The following is a 21,076-nucleotide window of genomic DNA, read 5'->3' as shown; positions in this document are numbered from 1 at the left end:
CTCACTCCTGGTTAAAGGAAACCAAGCGAATATGGTGCTTTCAGGCCCAGCAACTGCCGAGGGGTACAGCAGTAAAACTACCTTCTAGATTATGGAGTTTATGATGGATTATGGGAAAAAGCGAGGGAAGAGGAAGAGGGGAACGTTCCGTTCCCTATCTATGAAAAGTTTTCAGTATTTAGACTTTAGAATTCTAAGCATCTGTACGGTCCCTGAATACCCTCCCCGCAAACAGCCACAGCCTCGAAACAGACATTTTGCAGAAATATCAGTGTGTCTGTCATCTCTCTGGGTTCAAGGCACAATTTTGCTCTCCAAACCGTTCCTCATGTTCCTTGGTTCATCATGCAAAATGGTTAGCCCTGGGCATTTTTCATTGGTAATGAACACTGGTAATTGCCATTTGTTTTGCGAATGTGCCGATAAGTTTTAGGGCAAATCTACACTACAAACCTGTATATTGGTTTTATTGCAGTTTTAACTGTCCTGGCTTTCTCTCGAAGAATCCTGGGAGCTGTAATTTTGGTGAAGGTGCTGAGAGATTCCTACAGACAGAGCTGTAGTTCCCCGTGTGTCCTGAGGAGCTGGAATGACTGTTAAATCAGTTTTAAGTCTGTAGTGTACATGTGCCTTTGGTTAGAAAGCCCAGCAACTTTAAACAGAAGTGCAACTCACAGCATCCCTTGAGTGAGAGCCACATCTCATTTGAAATGGGCAGAAACTAATATTGTAGGATATTTAGGTTTGAGGTGGAGAAGGTGTCGTAGTTTCTATCTTTGCTTATTAAGAGGCTGTGACAAAATTCTAGGTTGATATTGCTTATAGCTTCATTGGAGATTGGCTTCCAAAGAGATGGTGATCTCATTTCTTCCTGCAGGGACCACTCTAGTCCATGGGGGGTGGGGTGTTCTTTGTAGTCCTCTTTAAATCCCTGCTCTCAAGAGGTCACTCATTATCGCCGCTCTTCCCCATGCAGTGTGTTCAGCTGAAGTCTCCCCTGCAACCTGTGCCACGAGTAGCAAAATCATCAGCCCAGCTACCCACATTTGATAGCAAACTCATATCACACGACTTGCTGGGAACCACATTTGGACTCCTCTTTTGGAAGTGTAGGAGTGCTGGGTCAGGATGATGACCCAGCTACCTAAGCGGTCAATTCTTTAGCAATGAAGCATTTGGCTGGACCCTGTTGCTAGCCTAGATGCACCATTTGATCTGATCTAGCCACGTTCTTCTTAAGTCCTTACACTTAAAAGCCAGGCAGATGCAGCAGCAGAGAAGCATCTGTGTAGACAATATCAAAGTTGTCATCTCTTGCCTCGGACATCTGACATTGCTCTTCACATCTCCAGCTGAAGTGGCGTAAAAGACCAGTTTCTTTCTATTGTCTGCCCCTACTGTGTCTCCAAGGTCTCCAAGTGTGCTGCCCAGCAGGTGAGGAGAAGACCCAGGAAGGAACGGGACAGAGGAGCACTGCCTGCTTTTCCTTTGCTTCAGCTGGAAATAAGCAGAATGACCATATTTTTCGCCCTATAGGGCGCACTTTTCCCCCTCCAAAAATGAAGGGGAAATGTCTGTGCGTCCGATGGGGTGAATGCAGGCTTTCGCTGAAGCCTGGAGAGCGAGGGGGTCGGTGCGCACTGACCCTTCTTGCTCTCCAGGCTTCAGGAAGCTATCCGCTAACTGTGGGAGACGCAGCTCTCCCACGGCTCCGCTCCGCTAGCCGTGGGAGAGCTGTGCGAAGTTACGCGGCTCTCCCACGGCTAGCGGATAGCAGCCTGTTCTGGGGGCTGGGGTTGGGGGAAAGCTCGGGCTTCCCCCACCCCAGCCCCGCACCTGGGGGGGAAATAACTTTTTTTCTTTATTTCCCCCCCAAAAAACTAGGTGCGTCCTATGGGCCGGTGCGTCCTATGGGGTGAAAAATACGGTAGTTTCCTGACTCTGGCCCCACCTAGTGTCTGTCCTCCTATCCAGTCATAATGGGCACACCAGCCTCTCCTGCCCTTAACTAGTACAACATGCATCTCCACAAGTTTAAAGCTCCACTTCATAAGTAGCTGTGTTGCTTACCTCTGTGCAAACAGGTAAAAGTCACTGACGTCCTGGTATTGCAGCAGCTTCCTCCTGTTCTTGATCAGGACGGCAATGCAAAGCAGCACTTCAAACGTGATTTCCTCCCGATCTACAGATGTGAAAGGGCCTGGCAGGGGCTCCTCACCTATTGGCGGAGAATATTGTATGCTTTCTCCAAGACTTCTTTTGGATTGTGGACCTAAACCAATTCAGGGAGTTGTTTGGGAGTGAGGCACCAGGGGAACTCAGTGATGGGAGACCTGGGGGTGGGGATGAGTTGTGGAGCAAGGTTGCGTAAAGGGGCTTTTCCTTGATAAAGTCCCCTCTGAGGAAACCAGCAACTCCCTGCTCTCCCATTAGAGCTGAAGCAAAGATTCACACAGATTCAAAATTTCGTAGCACCTTACAATTTGACTCCCTCTTAGAATTTGACTCCCATTTTGATCATTTTCTAACGTTGCCACTGAAATTGTACTGAAGGATGCATTTCACTTGCCAAGACAATCTGAGGCAAGAAAATCAAAATGGTGCCAAAATGGTGACAATTGTAGAAATAAAAACTATAGATCATCACTTTTTTTTTTTGAGTGAGTCGATGGCTTGGAAAAATAAATAAACATTAATTAACTGACCACCTGCTGCCTTTAAATTGTATGCTGAAACCTACTTCCCTGCTTTGTAATAGTTTATCCCAGAAACGTGAGGGACGCAGGTGGCGCTGTGGGTTAAAGCCTCAGCGCCTAGGACTTGCCGATCGAAAGGTCGGCGGCTCGAATCCCTGCGGCGGGGTGCGCTCCCGCTGCTCGGTCCCAGCGCCTGCCAACCTAGCAGTTCGAAAGCACCTCCGGGTGCAAGTAGATAAATAGGGACCGCTTACCAGCGGGAAGGTAAACTGCGTTTCCGTGTGCGGCTCTGGCTCGCCAGAGCAGCGATGTCACGCTGGCCACGTGACCCGGAAGTGTCTCCGGACAGCGCTGGCCCCTGGCCTCTTAAGTGAGATGGGCGCACAACCCCAGAGTCTGTCAAGACTGGCCCGTACGGGCAGGGGTACCTTTACCTTTTTATCCCAGAAACGTGCTAAGAGGAAATTGGCAAATCCACACCGGGATTAACTCCCGCCCGGAAACCAATGTCCCCACTGTGGAAGGATGTGTGGATTCAGAATTGGCCTCCACAGTCTCTTACGGACTCATTGTTAAAACCGTGTTTATGGAAGACAATCTTACTCTGCTATGAGTGATCACCAAAGAAGAAGATGATCCCAGAAACACCTTTTCCTTCTCCCTAAGACATTTCTGGCCTAGTATAAATGCAGTGAAAGGAGGCAGCAGAATGCTCACATGGCAGAATGAAGCGCACCATTCTTGTCCGCAGGTGGAGGAATCGCAGTTTATACTATTGCTGTGCCTTCAGGGACCTACTTCCCAAGAGCACAGGGCTCACCTTCCCTACGAGTCAGCCAGATCCAGGCTCCAAAATTCATCCTCTCAGATTCCAAGGCGCTGATCTCTAGGACCCTCACAGCATCAGAGTGGTCTAGGTCCTTCTGGAAAAGTAGCAGCAGCCACCTGACATAGAGGCACATAGAGTAGGGGTCAGAAACCTTTTTCAGCCATGGGCTGGTCCAGCGTCCCTCAGACCTTGTGGGAGGCTGGACTATATTTTTTTTGGGGGGTGGGGGTGGGGAATTAATGAATTCCTATGCCCCACAAATAACCCAGAGATGCATTTTAAATAAAAGTACATATTCTACAGAGGACGAGATGGTTGCACAGTGTTCTTGAAGCTACCAGCATGAGTTTGACCAAACTGCTGGAGGCAGTGGAAGACCCTGGCATGCTCTGGTCCATGGGGTCACGAAGAGTCGGTCACGACTAAACAACTAAATAAAAAAAAAAAAACAACCACATTCTACTCTTGTAAAAACACTCTCATTCCCAGACCGTCCATGGGCTGGATTGAGAAGGCGATTGGGCCGCATCCAGCCCCTGGGCCTTAGGTTGCCTATCCCTGAGCTGCAAGGGTTGCAAGAGGTGATGAATAAGAAACACTGACGGTCTCAGCCTTTCATCCTACACTGACAAAAGACCACTTCTTTACAGACCCCTCTAGCCCATTTCTAGGTCCTTCCTTGGTCTGGGTCAAATCTGATGCAGACCACTCTCCTGGGCTTTCAGCACTAGCACCCTTGGAACACTACGTCCCGCTTAATGTGTGATGTCTCTGAGCATGCACAGTGTGTATTTTTCCCCCAGCAGCCCCAGTAATCAGAGCTAGAAATTAAGAAGCACGTATTGGACAAGTTGACAGCAAGAGTGGAAGGCCTAGTGCAGTATATAGGGAAAGAAACACACAGATAAAGCTTTGTATTTTAAAGAGGTCTTTGCATGGGTGCTAGCTTCCATCTCTTAGAGACATAGATGCTGATTATGCAAAACTTGTGTCTGCATAATCAATTATTCAGGATGGGCTTAATTTGTATGATTTATGCAGGTCACAAAATCAAGCTCTTGTTGCAGAATTTGGTCACCTCTGCATGCTGGCTGGGAGCCATCCCTTCTGCGGGGATCTCTGCAGTTTGCTCCCTACTCCTTGTCCAGGGTTTGTAGGGAGGTGGGTTGTTTTTTACCTGAGGCAAAAGAGGAGCTTGTCACTGGATACACTCTCGATGTGGTCATACAGTTCTGGGTCCACGTGTTTCAGAAGCTCCTCACAGATTTCTGTGCAGGCAGGAGAAAGGTAAAGGTAAAGGGACCCCTGACTGTTAGGTCCAGTTGTGGACGACTCTGGGGTTGCAGCGCTCATCTCGCTTTATTGGCCGAGGGAGCCGGCGTACAGCTTCCAGGTCATGTGGCCAGCATGACTAAGCCGCTTCTGGCAAACCAGAGCAGCGCACGGAAACGCTGTTTACCTTCCCGCCGGAGTGGTACCTATTTATCTACTTGCACTTTCGAACTGCTAGGTTGGCAGGAGCAGGGACCGCCGAGCAACGGGAGCTCACCCCGTTGCGGGGATTCGAACCACCGACCTTCTGATCGGCAAGCCCAAGGATCAGTGGTTTAACCCACAGCGCCAAAAGAATGCCTCAAATCATGCACTCAACCAACCAACCCCATGTCCCCATGCCATCTTTGCCCTCAACAAACTGCTCTCTGGAGAGGGACAAAACTGGGACAGGTGGTGACAAAGATCCTGATTTGCGAAGGTTGCCAACATGTCAAAAGAGGTGTTATCACCTGGACGAAACATTACATGCACATCATGAGCAATGCCTGGTAAAATGTCCAAGGCCGGTGGACTTTGCTGGGGTGGCGAGTGGAGCTTCTTTTTCTTCCCCATGATTTGCAAAAGCTGAACAAAATAGATTCTTTAGCAAATATATGCCCTTTGGCTTTATTCATGTTGCAGAGTTTAGCTTTTCCTAGCACAGGATAGTCTTTTTCTTTTTAATTGCACACAGCTCTGCCTGTCAATACCTTCTCTTCTTCAATCTAAGACCTAATACATGATCGCTAGCTAACAGGACCAGTGGTCAGAGATGATGGGAATTTTAGTCCCAAAACATCTGGAGGGCCGAGTTTGCCTATGCCTGACCTAATACACATGGTCCAGCAAATAGAAGCCAGGAGACCATATACCTCCTCTCAGTGGCATAGCGTTGGGGAGGGGGAGTTGAGAGGGGAGGGTTGCCCTGGGTGCTTTTGGGGTACATATGCTTCCCTCTCTCTGTTGGTGGTGGGAGCAGCCTAGGCCCATGGTGAGCAGGCATTGATGGAGAGAGGCGGGCAGGGGGCAACCTCAGCATGGCCTAGCTCGGCTCTCCTCTCCGCAGGCATCAGGATGATTCGTCTGCCAAGAGCCGTGTCAGCTGGGCGGGCTCGCCCTGTGCGTGCAGGTAGGCGGTGCAGCATGGTCCTTCTTGGCTCTGGTGGGGGGTTGCTCCATTGTCAGCTTCAGCTTGCCTGCCCGGGATGCCAGCAACCCATGCTACACCACTGCCTCTTCTCTCCCAATGTCCCTTTCCGCTGCTTAGTTAACTGCCCACTCCCATATTTCTTTTTCCCTGGCTGAAGACAGTTAAAATATCTAGAGAGGCCACAGCTAGGTTCTTCACGTACGGTGCGAGCAAGGTTTCTTCCTAATTTTGCAATTTGCATGGCAGATCTGCATTCTAGCAAATGGAACATGGGGTTGTGCCTCTTCCCCTATGCCACATGCATGTTTACCAATTCATATGTTAATTCTAAGGCATTTAAAGGGGGGGGCAGTTGCAAAATGACTATGGGACATCACAGGCAGCATTCAGTTGGCGCTTTCCACAATCCACATTCCCTGAAAATTTTCAGAACAGTCCATTCCTCCCTAGTGCTTAAACCTGGAGAGGATAATGTATGTTTGAGTCAGGTGCTGTGGGAAGGTGTTTCTCCCTCCCCCTCCCCGCTCTCTCACGTGTCTTGCGGCGAACACCCATGGTGGTGAAACTCCACGCTGAACGTCTCATGTAGCCCACAAAGCACCAGAAGGCTTCAGTCTCATTTTCCAGGGTCTCCAGAAAGCGGCTGGCAAAGTCATTCATGCCCTGGCAATACCCGATGTCTGCAGAGGAGGAAAGAAACCAGCAGCAGTTGGCACCCGGAATTGCCAGCCCACCTTGCAGCTATTCAGGGGGGAAACATGGCATGTGCAAAGTGTCATGCAATAAAAGGAGTAGCAATAGCTCAAAATATCACAGAATCATGAATCCAGAAGAGCCTGTACTGTTCACAGGGGGGGGGGGGGAGATATACAGTTATACCTCGGGATGAATACGCTTCAGGTTAAGCATTTTTGGGTTGCACTCTGCGGTTACTTCTGGGTTTCGCCACTCGCGCATGTGCAGATTCTCAAAATGATCTCACGCGCATGCACAGAAGCGGTGAAATGCGACCTGTAGACGTGCACTCGCATGTTACGTTCACTTCAGGATGTGAACGGGGCTGTGGAATGGATCCTGTTCGCATCCAGAGGTACCACAGTACTTGTGTAGTTGGAATCCCCAAAGATCACAATCTGAGCCCACTCCTGCAATTACCCATTGTTGACTACATCTTTGCATCCCTTTACTCTGCAACAACCCTGTTTACTCTTGCGCTGCTTTAAAAGCAGAGAAAGAACCTATTGTTACAGAGGTTGTGAGCCACCCCAACCTCTGCCGAGTGGTAGCAAGATTCCAGGGGGTCCAGGCACACGCCCAGCTATTGTGTTTCTGTTGGGAAAATTGAGGCTAGTGTCATGAAGGAAATGGGGTTTATTTTACACATATTTACACCTAAAGCCTTCAATGGAGGGGTGCAGAACATTCTACCCCAAGAGTGTCTCTCAATGCTCCCCTCATAGCTTCAGCAAGTTGGGGTCCAAAGCAACAGTCAGTCATCGGTGGAGGAAGATTGGAAGAAATTTAAAGACTATTTACAGAAACATTGTAAAATTAATGAATGTTAGAATGATGTTGGAATGAACCTTTGTGATTCTAGCAAATGTAACAAAGATTTAAGAAAAATAGACTAATTGGTGAAAGGAGGAAAAGTAAACTTATATTAACATTAAGATAAATTTTCAGGATAAAAATTTGAGGAGAGGGAAAGGATTTGCTGAAACGGATAATTGACTTAGAATACAAAAAAGGGAGGTGTGAGGAGGTCAGGAAAACAAGCAAATGAAAGATAAGTTATGGAAAGGTTCGATTTGTTTTTTCTTAATTGTTTCCATCTTTCTGTTTTTTTTATTGTGATGTGTTGTTTTGCTTTTGTTTAATTTGGTGTTTGTTCTATTTTCTTTCTGTAACCTTAAAACTTCAATAAATATTATTTTTTTTTAAAAAAAAGCAACAGTCAGTCATGGCTCCTGGTTTCTCGGTGCTGCTTCCTTCAGCCAGCAAGCATGGAGTTCAAGGCTTCCTGCATCCCCCCTCGTGCCTCTGTCCCAGCCTGCCAAGGTGGTTTTGCCCTTCGTGGCCTGGAATCCTGTCTGCTTCCTCCTGCACCTTTAGGTTTCCAAAAGGACACTTTTTCCTGTGACAACATGCCGCTGCCACCTTGGCTACCTCCCAGATCTCCTTTCACTGTCCACTCCTCAGAGCAGGGGGGAAGGATAGCTTTTTGCATTGCCAAGGGCTGTTAATGGTTTTGTCCCTGGCTCCCTGTTGTTTTTTCATGGCTCTGCACTTAGCTAGCCCAGGCAAGCTGTTTCGCATAAGGCTAGTTCAGGAATTTATTGTGTGGCACAGTTCTGCAGCTTGTATTCTCCCTTCATGTTCCAAATATTGTCTAAATAAAGGTAAAGGTAAAGGGACCCCTGATCATTGAATCACACACAGATTCCTCCAAAGAATTATGGGAACTAATAGAGCAACTAGAGTGACCAGGACATGTGCTTTAAAAGTGCATTAAAGGTAAAGGGACCCCTGAGCATTAGGTCCAGTCGTGGCTGACTCTGGGGTTGCGGCACTCATCTCGCTTTACTGGCCGAGGGAGCCAGCGTACAGCTTCTGGGTCATGTGGCCAGCATGACTAAGCTGCTTCTGGTGAACCAGAGCAGCGCACGGAAACGCCGTTTACCTTCCCGCCGGAGCGGTACCTATTTATCTACTTGCACTTTGACGCGCTTTTCAACTGCTAGGTTGGCAGGAGCTGGGACTGAACAATGGGAGCTCACCCTGTTTCGGCAATTCGAACCACCGACCTTCTGATTGGCAAGTCCTAGGCTCTGTGGTTTAACCCACAGCGCCACCTGCGTCCCATTGTCTAAATACCACCCTTTATTAATTTCTATAATTCACAGACTCTGGTACGATAGATCTATGGCAGTAGTATAGGATTGGCAAGATTGGTCTGGATGTCATCTTTGGGTCTGTGGTTTTATATTTTCATGATGGGATTCTGTAGAAAGCGAGGGTGCTAAGGTCACACCCATGGCATACATTTAAAGCACCATTTTAACAGCCCCAGCTCCCCCCGCTCCAAAGAACCCTGCTAGCATGTGTATGAATACACATGAGCGGTGGACACGCATGTGGGCTTAGACACGTGAGTCTGATGCATACAGAGTGGGTCTAGGGAGCTTTGCACATTCCTTCTTGTGCAAAAATGTACGCACTATATCTAGCACGGTCTACACTGCTGGCTGTGGGATGTTTAGCAGAGACCTCCTGAGGGGAAGGTCTGTTCCGCCCCTGAACTGCCTTGAGAAAAGCCCTACGCCTCTTTGAGAAACAGTTTGGGTTGAAAAGGACGTGGCAAATTAAAAGCACCATATAAATGATGAATGGCAGGCCTGTAAAGTGTCAGGAATGGATAGAGGGGTGGAGGTGAATGGAGCAGGGAAGCTGGCAGGCAGACATCTGATGCCATCAAGTGAGATTCCTGGAAGTGGGTCGAGTAGAGCAGTTTCCTCACCTTGGTGGAAGGCCACGTACGTGACGAGAATTTCCCGGAGGTAAAGCAGATTCACTAGTCCTTCGCGTCTGAGGAGAGAGAGAGAGAATAAATCCATACGCTAGGTATTATGGTGGTGGCCCTGATCATGAGTGTACCCCAAATTAGTTCTCAAAAGAGAGGTGAAGGCATCTGGGACAGCTTTGAGTGGCCAGTTCCTTAGATCCATTAGCTGGGATTATTCACTGGCAAGGGAAAGGCACTTGGTACATACTCAGAGGAGCGCCCCCCCCTGCTTTTCCTTCACATGTTCCCAGTCAGAGCCCTAGAATTAAAGTCAATTCAATAGTGGAGTAGGAGAGCCGGGGGGGGGGGGGGAATCATATCTGGAACCAGTGCACCCCTTTGGTTTCAGATAGTACATGGGTAGTCCAGGACACAAATGTTCACAGCTCTCCAGCGCAGGCATAGGCAAACTCAGCCCTCCAGATGTTTTGGGACTTCAACTCTCATCATCCCTAGCTAACAGGCCCAGTGGTCAGGGATGATGGGAATTGTAGTCTCAAAACATCTGGAGGTGCCGAGTTTGCCTATGCCTGCTCTAGCGGTTCGGTTGGCTCATTTACCAGAAGTAAGGTAAAGGGACCCCTGACCGTTAGGTCCAGTCGCGGATGACTCTGGGGTTGTGGTGCTCATCTCGCTTTACTGGCCGAGGGAGCCTGCGTACAGCTTCCGGGTCATGTGGCCAGCATGACTAAGCCGCTTCTGGCAAACCAGAGCAGCACATGGAAATGCCGTTTACCTTCCCACTGGAGTGGTACCTATTTATCTACTTGCACTTTGATGTTGCTAGGTTGGCAGGAGCAGGGACTGAGCAACGGGAGCTCATTCTGGAGGTATATACTTTGTTCTGACCAAACTGTCTGATACCAGAGGTGAAATATTTTGGCCTTATTTTCAGCTCTCCTGCCGCACTACTGGATGTATCGACACTGTCAACGACTATTCCTGCTCTTCAAGGAGGCTTGGTGGCAGTGAGAATAGGGATTTCCAAGGGAAAATTCTCAACACTCACCAAACTACAATCCCCAGCATTCTTTGGGAGAGGCTGCGTTAAAACCTGTATATAAACGATAGAGGTTTGGAGGGTAGAGAGTATTCCTCAATTGCTGCCTCAAAGCTCTGCTGTAGTACAGGAATTACAAAATAAGATATTCAGGACCAGAGAGGGCAGGAGAAGAATGTAACTGGAAAGTGCTGGATGTGTGATAATGGGAAGCAGGGAGGAATCTAATAGTAGGTACTACAAAAGGACTGGCAAGTCTGCTCGTACAGGGCAATTTGCGTAAAAGGTATATACGTAGGTGTAGCAGGTTCTGCATGGGGATAACTTGAAACCTGATTATCTCAGGTCCAGCACAGGAGTGGCAATTTCTGATTGGATTTTTCAACTTAAAATTATAATAATAATATTTTTTTTTAAAAAAACACCCTTCGAAACAGTTCTATCTCTGTGTGTGAGGGGATTCTAGTTTTGCCTGGAGGAGTGATGCTAGATTAGCGAATGCTTAACCCTTTGCCCTGCCTTGCTTTCCTGATCTAAATCCCACCCACCCACTGGTGCTAACAGCAGTGTCATGGTAGATTTAGACCAGCAAAACATCACAGGAGTGGGAAGGTTTAAACACTCCTTCCACTAGCGCCATTGCTCTCTGAGCAAAAATCAGAGCTGCTTTTAAGATAAAACGAATAATGAAAAGGAGATGCGATACTGGAGACGGGTGATCATATGTTTCTTGGCCGAAAGTTTTCATTTTGAGGTGTGGGGTTCCCCCTCCCCCCCAGATTGTGGGGAGCAGGGCATATTCTAGCTTTTGATGAATTCTGACAGATTAGTAATGTGATCTGAGTTTGGAGAAGTCCTATATGTTAAATTCCTCTGCTGTTACAAGCCAAATATTCCCAGGAAGAAATGTTCTGTGCACTTCTTCCTGAAGGAGAGGGCAGATTTGACCATGTTTGGGTGTAATCTGTTGGGGTATTACAATATTTGACTTCAGACCTGCACAATGCCTACCAAACTAAATGAAAACTGCCAGGTATGAGTGGCAACTCTCCAGTGGGTTTGATTCCTGCCTGCCTGGGTTTGCAAAAATGGATGTGTGTATGTGTGAAGACAGGACCTGGTGAGCTGATTCCAGCTTGTGGGGGAAGCAGTGGTCATAGTTTACACAGGCCTCTATATCATTCAGGAAATCCACCCTTTGAATTTTCAGAATCTGAATTTTCAAAATTTGCTGGTAGTCCCAACTTTTTGTTTCGCCTCGGCTGGGGAGGGCTAACTTCTCACTGGAAGAATGTCCGGTGTCTGTCCGTCTGGGGTACGTCGGCATCAATGTCTTGCAGCGCCTTTTGGAACTGTTGCTCGTTAATGTGCGAGAAGGGCAGGCTATGCTGACAAAAGACAGAATTGCATTGACGTTAGAGTGGGAGACGTTAGGTGTTATATACAGTACTGAAGTTCTCACCCTGGGCCAGCAGGGGATACTGTAGATAGTTATGCAAATAAGGGATCGAAAGTGACGTTCAGGGATTGGATAGTTTTAGAAAATTGTTACAGTTACGTTGTACTGGAGCTCTATATAAACAGACTGACTGAACCCTTCAATTCAGTTCTGTTCTGGGCTGTGAATAAACAAGAGCTATTTGAAGAATTGCTGTGTCGTCTGATATGTTCACCCACAACTTAACATTAAGGAAGGGCTAGTTAGCACACTGATGCTTAGAAGCATATTTCGTGAGTTCTCAGCTCCACCCCATGTCTGGGAACGGAGTAATTGTGTGCTGGATTAGGCCAAGAGCCAGCCTGGTCCAGGATTCTTTGGCCAGTAGATGCTTCTGAAAACCTTCTCAAGATGGAGCCCCGTGCTCTATGGCCATTGTAAAATAGGAGATAAGACATCAGGAGATCTCTTCCTTCCATCAATCCCTTCTCAAGAGTCACGATCCATTTCCTTGAAAGTGAAAAGCAGCCATGCAGGGTGAGGGTGGATTGGGACAAGAACTCTGGAGTAAGGCGGGGCTTAATTCTTCCTGTTGTTTTCCTGATCTAACTGCCACCCTCCCGCCCGCCACCATTTTTCAGATGTGGGAAACATACAGAATGTAAAGGGACAAAAACACACACAACTCCGCTCCTCCCCCAGTGTCATGACTCTGAAGTGGTTCACCTCTCCCTACAGATGCTTTTAGCTAACAAAAACCATTCCTGCAGGATATCCACTCTGTGGATCTTACACTGTCTTGTTATCTGGTTTGGTCCTAAGAGTTAAAAACATGCATGGGGAACACCACATGTAGCACCCATTGCTGGGCTGCACCTTTTCAAACTGCAGCCAGGCGTTTAAATGTTTTTCTCCACAAAGAATATAAGAATTACAATGTCTGGGAGAAGATTTGGAGTAAGTCTTTTCTCTGATGCGCTGGCTTCGAATGTGCAAGGAGTGGTTTGTTTTTTTACACCACCCTTCGTTGAGAGTTAAAAGGCAGAGATTTCCAAGTCATTACAATTTCCTTTAAAAAAAAAAGGAGGAAGGAAGGGACGTTGGGCCTTAACACCACTTGGAAGAAATGTCCTCTGATGTGGAAGCCTCTAACTCCGTGTTTCTCAAACTTGGGTCTTCAGCTGTTTTTGGACTACAGTTCCCATAATCACTGGTCTTGCTAGCTAAGGATGATGGGAATTGTAGTCTGAAAACAGCTGGAGACCCAAGTTTGGGAAACACTAACTCTATGTGTCCTGTTAACAGTCACTTTGTGGTAACTGGAAAATCTTCACTCTGCATGTGCTTAAAGCCTGACTATTTTTTTTTTAAAAGAAACAGTCTTCCCAGGGTTGTGTAATAATAATAATAATAATAATAATAATAATAATAATAATAATAATACCCCACCCATCTGGCTGGGTTTCCCCAGCCACTCTGGGCTGCTTCCAACAAAATATTAAAATACAGTGGTCTGTTAAACATTAAAAGCTTCCCTAAACAGGAATGTACTGAAAACAAATTTTAGGACTAAGCTTTGTTGAGCTTGAGTTAAATTACGCCTTGCTCACCAGCTCATTACCCTACCTGCCTCAACATCCTTAATTAATGTCCACTTCAAGAAAGTCATTTTCTACTTCATATCTCACCTCATCAAAGATATCTGTAGGAGGACTGGCTGTTTCAGCTTCCCTCCATTGTTCGTCATGTCTCTGGATCGCCAAGGAAAGCTCCACTATAGGAGTAAGTGAATAGTAAACAACACATCATTTGCCAGGCGTGGTCCCTTTAAGAGGCGGAGCCCTGTTGCTCCGCCCAGTGGGAGGGATGAAGCAGGGTCCAAAGCCAGCAGGCATTGGTTGTACTTACAGTCGGAATGAACCCTCATTACGGCAGCCCAGGGGAAGCGCTGTTTCCACGAGCGCTTCATCCACCGATACTGAGAGGACATTTGCTGGTCCAGCTCCTTCCTCTCTTCAGTTGTGGATTTCTCCGGGTACACCCCAAAGAGAAACTTCCAGGTGATCTTTCTCTCACTGGGATGTGTGCCTAAGAAAAGACACACATTACCCTACATTGACCAACCCTCCCAGTGTAGCAACACCAAACCACAGTTTTAAACGGGTCCCCATCCAGTTGAGATGCCTGATGGATAGCACTGCAGTAGTGGTGGGGCAGAATCAGAGTTGGGGTTAATCTTGCAAGCATGTGTCTAAACCCGAGAAGTGAGAGGATGCAGATTTGCGGGAAGTACAGAAAAAAGTTGCTAGGGGAAAGGGTTAAGCATCCCTTCCCAATACTGCTTTTCAGCTCAAAACTGCTTTCTTCTCCACTTTCTACGCAAAAATCCAGGGCTTTAGTACTAATCAAACACCCGGGAAGCTGGATTTAGTATCCTTTCACCACATTCTCTGTGTGGTCTCCCCACCCCAGTGCTGTGCAAAAATGACCTCCCAAAATTCTCCACTGTGTTTGAGGAAAATGTGGTTTTGGGCTGAAAAAGGTTCCTCACCCCTGGGCTAAAAAGGTGAAGGTAAAGGACCCCTGACAGTTAAGTCCAGTCACAGACGACTCTGGGGTTGCGGCTTTCATCTCGTTTTACAGGCCAAGGGAGCCGGCGTTTGTCCGCAGACAGTTTTTCCTGGTCATGTGGCCAGCATGACTAAGCCTCTTCTGGCGAAACCAGAGCAGCACACAGAAACGCTGTTTACCTTCCTGCCGGAGTGGTACCTATTTATCTACTTGAATTTTTGGCATGCTTTCGAATTGCTAGTTTGGCAGGAGCTGGGACCGAGCAACGGGAGCTCACCCCATCGCAGGGATTTGAACCACCGACTTTCTGATTGGCAAGCCCAAGAGGCTCTGTGGTTTAGACTACAGTACAGCGCCACCCGCGATCCCTGGGGCTAAAGGATGCCAGAAACAGGCTTCCCCCTTCCTGCCCCCACCGGCATCTCCGCAGTGTAGATTGTATAGCTACCTCTCTCGTAGACCAGCTTGCGCATGCGGAAGACATCCAGCCGCCCATCTTTGTCAAATAAGGTGTAGATTGATTGAGAGGGCAGAGATGTGTTCTCTCTTGCGGAGCGGGAGGGAAATGCTGTGCCATCTTCGTTCTGGTGGTTCTTAGTGGGATCTTTCTGGCTACTGCCTGCTGTCTCTTCTTGGTTCTTGCTGGGGCTTGTTGTGAGCTCAGCAGAACTTATGTGCTGGCTTCTTGAGACCAGGAAAGGAAAAGTAGAACATGTCAGATTTTTTTAGACTCCATTTTTGTAGGCGATCTGCTGATTCTTAGTATGAACTTAGCTGTACAGTGGTACCTCGGGTTACATACGCTTCAGGTTACATACACTTCAGGTTACAGACTCCGCTAACCCAGAAATAGTACCTCAGGTTAAGAACTTTGCTTCAGGATGAGAACAGAAATCGTGCGGCGGCAGCGGAAGGCCTCATTAGCTAAAGTGGTGCTTCAGATTAAGAACAATTTCAGGTTAAGAACAGACCTCCGGAACGAATTAAGTACTTAACCCGAGGTACCACTGTAGTACAAAATGAAGAACTGAAACATCATGCAAATTTGAAAACTGGCTAGCCCATTCTCCAGACTGAAATGTTGTGACATTTAAATATTTTCTCAAATGGTAATGTTGTGTGGGAGGTGCTTGACAACTTTCTTCTGCCTCTAAAGTTCACAAATCAAACTGCATCCACAAGAGGGGATTTTGTGATATATATAAAATAGAAATCATAAGATGTACAACCACATTTCAGTCAGTAAGGTTTGAAAATTCCTTATACAGTCGTACCTTGGAAGTCGAACAGAATCGGTTCTGGAAGTCCGTTGGACTTCCTAAATGTTTGGAAATGAAAGTGCGGCTTCTGATTGGCTGCAGGAAGTTCCTGCAGCCAAGTGGAAGCCGTGGAAACTGCGCTGGACATTTGGCTTCTGAAAATCGTTCGAAAACGCTCAGTTCTGGGGTTTGGTGGTTCGGGAGCCGATTTGTTCAGGAGCCAAGGCGTTTGAGATCCAAGATACAACTGTATATTTATTTTCTGTACTTTGAATTGTCATGTACCTTGATAGGAACCGAAGAAACTATGAAGTTGAGTTTCTTTATACTAGACTCCTTATTTTGTACCCTCCTGTGTTTTATTTTTTTGCTGAAACACATTTAAATTTCCTTCCTGCCTCATCAAGGACTAGACATCTATTTTTAAAGCTGAAATTATTGGAACTTTGTCAAATGTGACTTAGGATTTGCTCAGTGTCTCCTCTTTGTGTCCTGCCATATGAACACCAGCCATACAATCACAGCTGTGATTCCCCATCTCCTCCTTTCCCCACCCTACCCCCATTTTCTTCCTTGCAGAAGCTCTGACCTTGCAAAGGATTCCAGACATGGGAACAGGGCCTTCAGGATACGATAACTGGCAGCTGTTTGAAGTAACCATTGGGTCTGATCTTCTGCAAACTGCAACAGGATTGCAATGGTCTCTCTGTGGGGCGTAAGCATTTGGTTAGCTCTGATCATCAGAGACAGGGATAAGGAGCCATGTGGAAGCTGGTAGGAGCAATTCATGAATGAAAGAAGCTAGACGACAGAGAGCAAGTTTTGAGGTGACAACATAGGAATATAAAAATAGCCGTGCAAGTTTGGACCAAAGGTCTGTATGTAACCCACAGTCGCCAGCCAGACGCTTTCAAGAGTCCTGTAATTAAAGCAGTAACTGGTGGCTGAAGGCACATTGTATCTGAAGATGGTGCCTCAAACACCCTGGCTATCTTCTTGCAGGCTTCCCAGTTGGCCACAGTGAGACTGGGATGCTGGACCACATGGTCCCTTGGCCTGATCCAGCAGGGTTTCCTTATGCTCTTATGGCAAAGCCATATCTTCCATTCATATCTCTAACTCCTCTTTGAAGCCATTGCAGATGGTGGCCACCAGCTGCCGCCAACACATCTTGTAGCACTGAGTTCCATAAGTTAATAGCACAATGAGTAAAAATAAAAGTACCTTTTTTTGTCTCTCAGTTTCAGAGGTTAACTCTGAGTTTCTGGCATTATAACTTACCGGATGGCTCGTAACCAGCTCCCGAGGAGCTGAGACACAAGACCTTTGGGCTCTGCGACCTTCATCCCCTGCCTCCCGGCGCCATAGGCATGGGGGCTATTCATGGATACAGGTGCACATGGCCCAGAATGCTCTCCTTGCCTGTTTACCTGCCTGCCTGGGCACCTCTGCCTGCTGACGGCATTGTGGAACCCCTGTGACCTCATAATGGCTCTTTGTGCTGCTAGACCAGTGATGGCCAAACTTGGCCCTCCAGCTGTTTTGGGACTACAACTCCCATCATCCCTAGCTAACAGGAGCAGTGCTCAGGGATGATAGGAATTGTAGTCCCAAAACAGCTGGAGGGCCAAGTTTGGCCATCACTGTGCTAGACTCTGGACTCAGCTATATTGGCAAAGATAAAGCGCATAACAGTATACACATTGTTTATGCATTCTAATGCTGTGACACCAGATGGCGCTGTGTAGTTCCATTTTTGCTAACCCGATTTCCCATACGAAGTTTGCAATGCATTTAACGGAAACTTATTTGATCCAACCTCCGTAGTCTTTCCACTTGCCCTGTTTTATAGCCGCCTGACCAAGCTTCTCTCTTTTTTTAAAAAGATATTTATTGAAGTTTCAAAAATTATATAAAAACAAAACAATAATACAAACAAAACACAAACAAAAACAAGTATAATTTCAATTCCTTATTTTCTTATAACTTACTTCCCCGACCTCCGCATACCTCCTCCCCTTTCTGTATTCCAATTTCTAATTATTAGTTCAGCAAATCCTCTCCCTTATTTTTCATTTGATTTTTAACCTTTCTTTTCTTTTTACTTAATCATTACAGCTGAAAACCACTTAATTTCTAAACCAACGTCATTCTAACATTCATTAATTTTGCAATGTTTCCTAAAATAATCCTTAAATTTCTTCCAATCTTCTTCCGCCGTCTCTCTTCCCTGCTCTCGGATTCTGCCAGTCATTTCTGCCAGTCCCATATAGTCTATCACCTTCATCTGCCATTCTTCCAAGGTGGGTAGATCTTGTGTCTTCCAATACTTTGCGATAAGTATTCTTGCTGCTGTTGTAGCATACATAAAGAATGTTCTATCTTTCTTTGGCACCAATTGGCCGACAATACCCAGGAGAAAGGCCTCTGGTTTCTTCAGGAAGGTATATTTAAATACCTTTTTCATTTCATTATATATCATTTCCCAGAAAGCCTTAATCTTTGGGCACGTCCACCAAAGGTGAAAGAATGTACCTTCAGTCTCTTTACATTTCCAGCATTTATTATCAGGCAAGTGGTAAATTTTTGCAAGCTTGACTGGGGTCATGTACCACCTATAAATCATTTTCATAATATTTTATTTTAAGGCATTACATGCCGTAAATTTCATACCGGTGGTTCACAACTGTTCCCAGTCAGCAAACATAATGTTATGACCAATATCTTGTGCCCACTTGATCATAGTTGATTTAACCGTTTCATCCTGCGTATTCCATTTCAACAGCAAGTTATACATTCTTGACAAATTCTTAGTTTTGGGTTCTAACAATTCTGTTTCCAATTTTGATTTTTCCACCTGGAAGCCAATCTTCCTGTCCAACTTATAAGCCTCCATTATTTGATAATAATGAAGCCAGTCTCGCACATTATCTTTTAATTTCTCAAAACTCTGCAATTTCAATTTATCCCCTTCTTGTTCAAGAATTTCCCAATATTTCGGCCATTTGGACTCCATATTGAGTCTTTTCACAGCCTTTGCCTCCATTGGCGACAACCACCTTGGGGTTTTGTTTTCCAGCAAGTCTTTATATTTAATCCAAACATTATACAATGCTTTCCTGACAATATGATTTTTAAAAGCTTTATGAGCTTTAACCTTGTCATACCACAAATATGCATGCCACCCAAAAATATTGTTAAAACCTTCTAAATCCAAAATGTCTGTGTTCTCAAGAAGCAGCCAGTCTTTCAACCAGCAGAAAGCTGCTGATTCATAATAAAGTTTAAGGTCTGGCAGGGCAAATCCCCCCCTTTCCTTTGCATCAGTTAAAATCTTAAATTTTATTCTGGGTTTCTTGCCCTGCCAGACAAATTTAGAAATATCTTTCTGCCACTTCTTGAAACAGTCCATCTTGTCCACAATTTGCAATGTTTGAAACAAAAACAACATTCTAGGCAATACATTCATCTTTATAGCTGCAATTTGACCAGACAAGGAAAGCTTCAAATTTGACCAGATTTCTAAGTCTTTTTTCACTTCTGTCCAACATTTCTCATAATTATCTTTAAATAAATTCACATTTTTAGCTGTCATGTTGATCCCCATATAGCCGCCTGACCAAGCTTCTCGCTTGCCACTGCCTTGTTTCGTTTAAAGGGAGATGAAAAGGAGGCAAAGGGAGGAGGTGAGAAGGGTTGGAGTGTGCTGGGACAAAGAGGGATCTGGGAATTGGCTAATAGAGAGACATGAGTGAGGACATGAGTGAGGAAACTCTGGCCCTCCAAATGTTGAACTACAACTCGACATCAGCTCCAGCATGTATGGCCAATGGCCAGGGATGATGGTGTATGGCCAATCTTTCTGGAAAATAATTGTAATTTCAAGGAGTTAGTTGATCTAGCATGGTCATCTTTTCCTGCCTCTGTTTACTTCCCCTCTCTATCTCTTGTTAAAATTCTTTGATGGCTGAGAGCAGCCTTTAATGTATAATCTGCAGGAAGGAAGACGCAGTAGTGATGGGTACTTTCTGACCTTCTTTGATGTAGAAGCATTGGGAAGAGGGTGATTAATGCATGACCTGCACGTAGGCAGTTGGGCAAGCCATACAGGCTAGCTATCAATAATCTATAAATCAGATGGTTTTTGGGCAGAGTGCTGAGAACCTCATGCACAGACTGTCGGCCGTGGGGCTGTTCAAAAACTGAGACTACCTGGGGGAGTCACTTCACCACTTCTTGAGGGCTTCCCAGTGGCAGGTTGAAGGGTTGCTTGGTAATGTATATATTGCTTGCTGTTTAGAATAAAATCATTAATCTTCTCACTCACTTGTGTTTGGGCGTTGTAGTTCAGCAGCATCTGGAGGGCCAAAGGTTCCCCATACCCAATCTAGGGCAAAGGTAGCCCAGATTTTAGTGGCTCAAACTTGACTGACTAGTCCCACAATGCTTCAGAGAGGTGGGGGCAACTGGATTGTGATGCTGTAGCCTATGCTGCGGTTGCTCAGTTCACAATAGGCCATTCCAGCAGGTCATCTTGAGCCCATGTGCACAACTGCCCTGTTTGTCATCCCAGGGCTCTGCTTATGCTTATAGCAGGTGCTTGCTGTGGTGAACATCAGGAGAGGTTTTGCCAGTCACCACAGGGCTCTTCATTATAAAGATAAAGGGACCCCTGACCATTAGGTCTAGTCGTGGCCAACTCTGGAGTTGCGCGCTCATCTCGCTTTATTGGCCAAGGGAGCTGGCGTACAGCTTCCGGGTCATGTGGCCAGCATGACTAAGCCACTTCTGGCGAACCAGAGCAGCTCACGGAAACGCCGTTTACCTTCCCGCCAGAGCGGTACCTATTTATCTACTTGCACTTTGATGTGCTTTTGAACTGCTAGGTTGGCAGGAGCAGGGACTGAGCAACGGGAGCTCACCCCGTTGCGGGGGTTCGAACCACCGACCTTCTGATCGGCAAGCCCTAGGCTCTGTGGTTTAACCCACAGCGCCACCCGCGTCCCTACCTCTTCATTATAGGGCAAGCTTAATGTAGGATAAGTTTCAAAACACACACGCAAGGCAAATTATCCCTTTGCCATGACAAAGCAGAGCAGAATTGCATTAAAAAGGCCTGTTGCCAGCAAGGAGGGTCTTCTGTACAGCTCCTTGGTGTGGGTGTGTCAGTCAAGTTGCTCTCAGTGGATTAGACGGAACATGCCTGCCTGACTCTTGGTGGGGCACATAATAGGGGAAGATGTGCTCATGGTCTTCC

General features: G+C 46.4%; 1 protein-coding gene and 1 long non-coding RNA gene across 3 annotated transcripts in view; one reads left to right on the top strand and one right to left on the bottom strand.

The window, feature by feature from the left end:
- The window catches only part of LOC310839989, a 265,711-nt gene that overhangs the window by 56,414 nt on the left and 188,221 nt on the right, over positions 1 to 21,076 (top strand). The window lies entirely within an intron of this gene.
- On the bottom strand, positions 803 to 20,294 carry LOC310839905 (TBC1 domain family member 15-like). 2 transcript variants are annotated; one of them, XM_083728913.1, is made up of 12 exons: positions 20,147 to 20,294; positions 16,409 to 16,525; positions 15,009 to 15,244; positions 13,898 to 14,077; positions 13,678 to 13,763; positions 11,836 to 11,939; positions 9,507 to 9,574; positions 6,523 to 6,669; positions 4,703 to 4,793; positions 3,517 to 3,641; positions 2,071 to 2,218; positions 803 to 1,004 (listed from the first exon to the last, which is right to left on the bottom strand). In XM_083728913.1, exons 3-12 carry the CDS (start codon positions 15,031 to 15,033, stop codon positions 953 to 955), a joined length of 1,026 nt encoding a protein of 341 aa, XP_083585039.1. In that variant the 5' UTR covers positions 15,034 to 15,244; positions 16,409 to 16,525; positions 20,147 to 20,294; the 3' UTR covers positions 803 to 952. The 2 variants fall into 2 exon arrangements, with proteins under 2 accessions (XP_083585039.1, XP_083585038.1); XM_083728912.1 differs by lacking the exon at positions 20,147 to 20,294 and adding an exon at positions 17,101 to 17,290.

The sequence above is a fragment of the Podarcis gaigeae genome, assembly GCF_964106915.1.
Source record: "Podarcis gaigeae genome assembly, chromosome: 2".
Lineage (NCBI taxonomy): Eukaryota > Metazoa > Chordata > Lepidosauria > Squamata > Lacertidae > Podarcis > Podarcis gaigeae.
Note: the sequence above shows the minus strand (reverse complement) of the source record. Positions and strands in the feature narration are given on the sequence as shown.

Coding starts and splice junctions, on each gene's coding strand:
- LOC310839905 (XM_083728912.1), bottom strand. CDS start 17,204: ATGAATAGCCCCCATGCCTATGGCGCCGGGAGGCAGGGGATGAAGGTC. Junction 6,670..9,506: donor GTACGTGGCCTTCCACCAAG/GTGAGGAAACTG, acceptor CCTCCTCTGCAG/ACATCGGGTATTGCCAGGGC. Junction 2,219..3,516: donor CTGGCTGACTCGTAGGGAAG/GTGAGCCCTGTG, acceptor CTCCGCCAATAG/GTGAGGAGCCCCTGCCAGGC.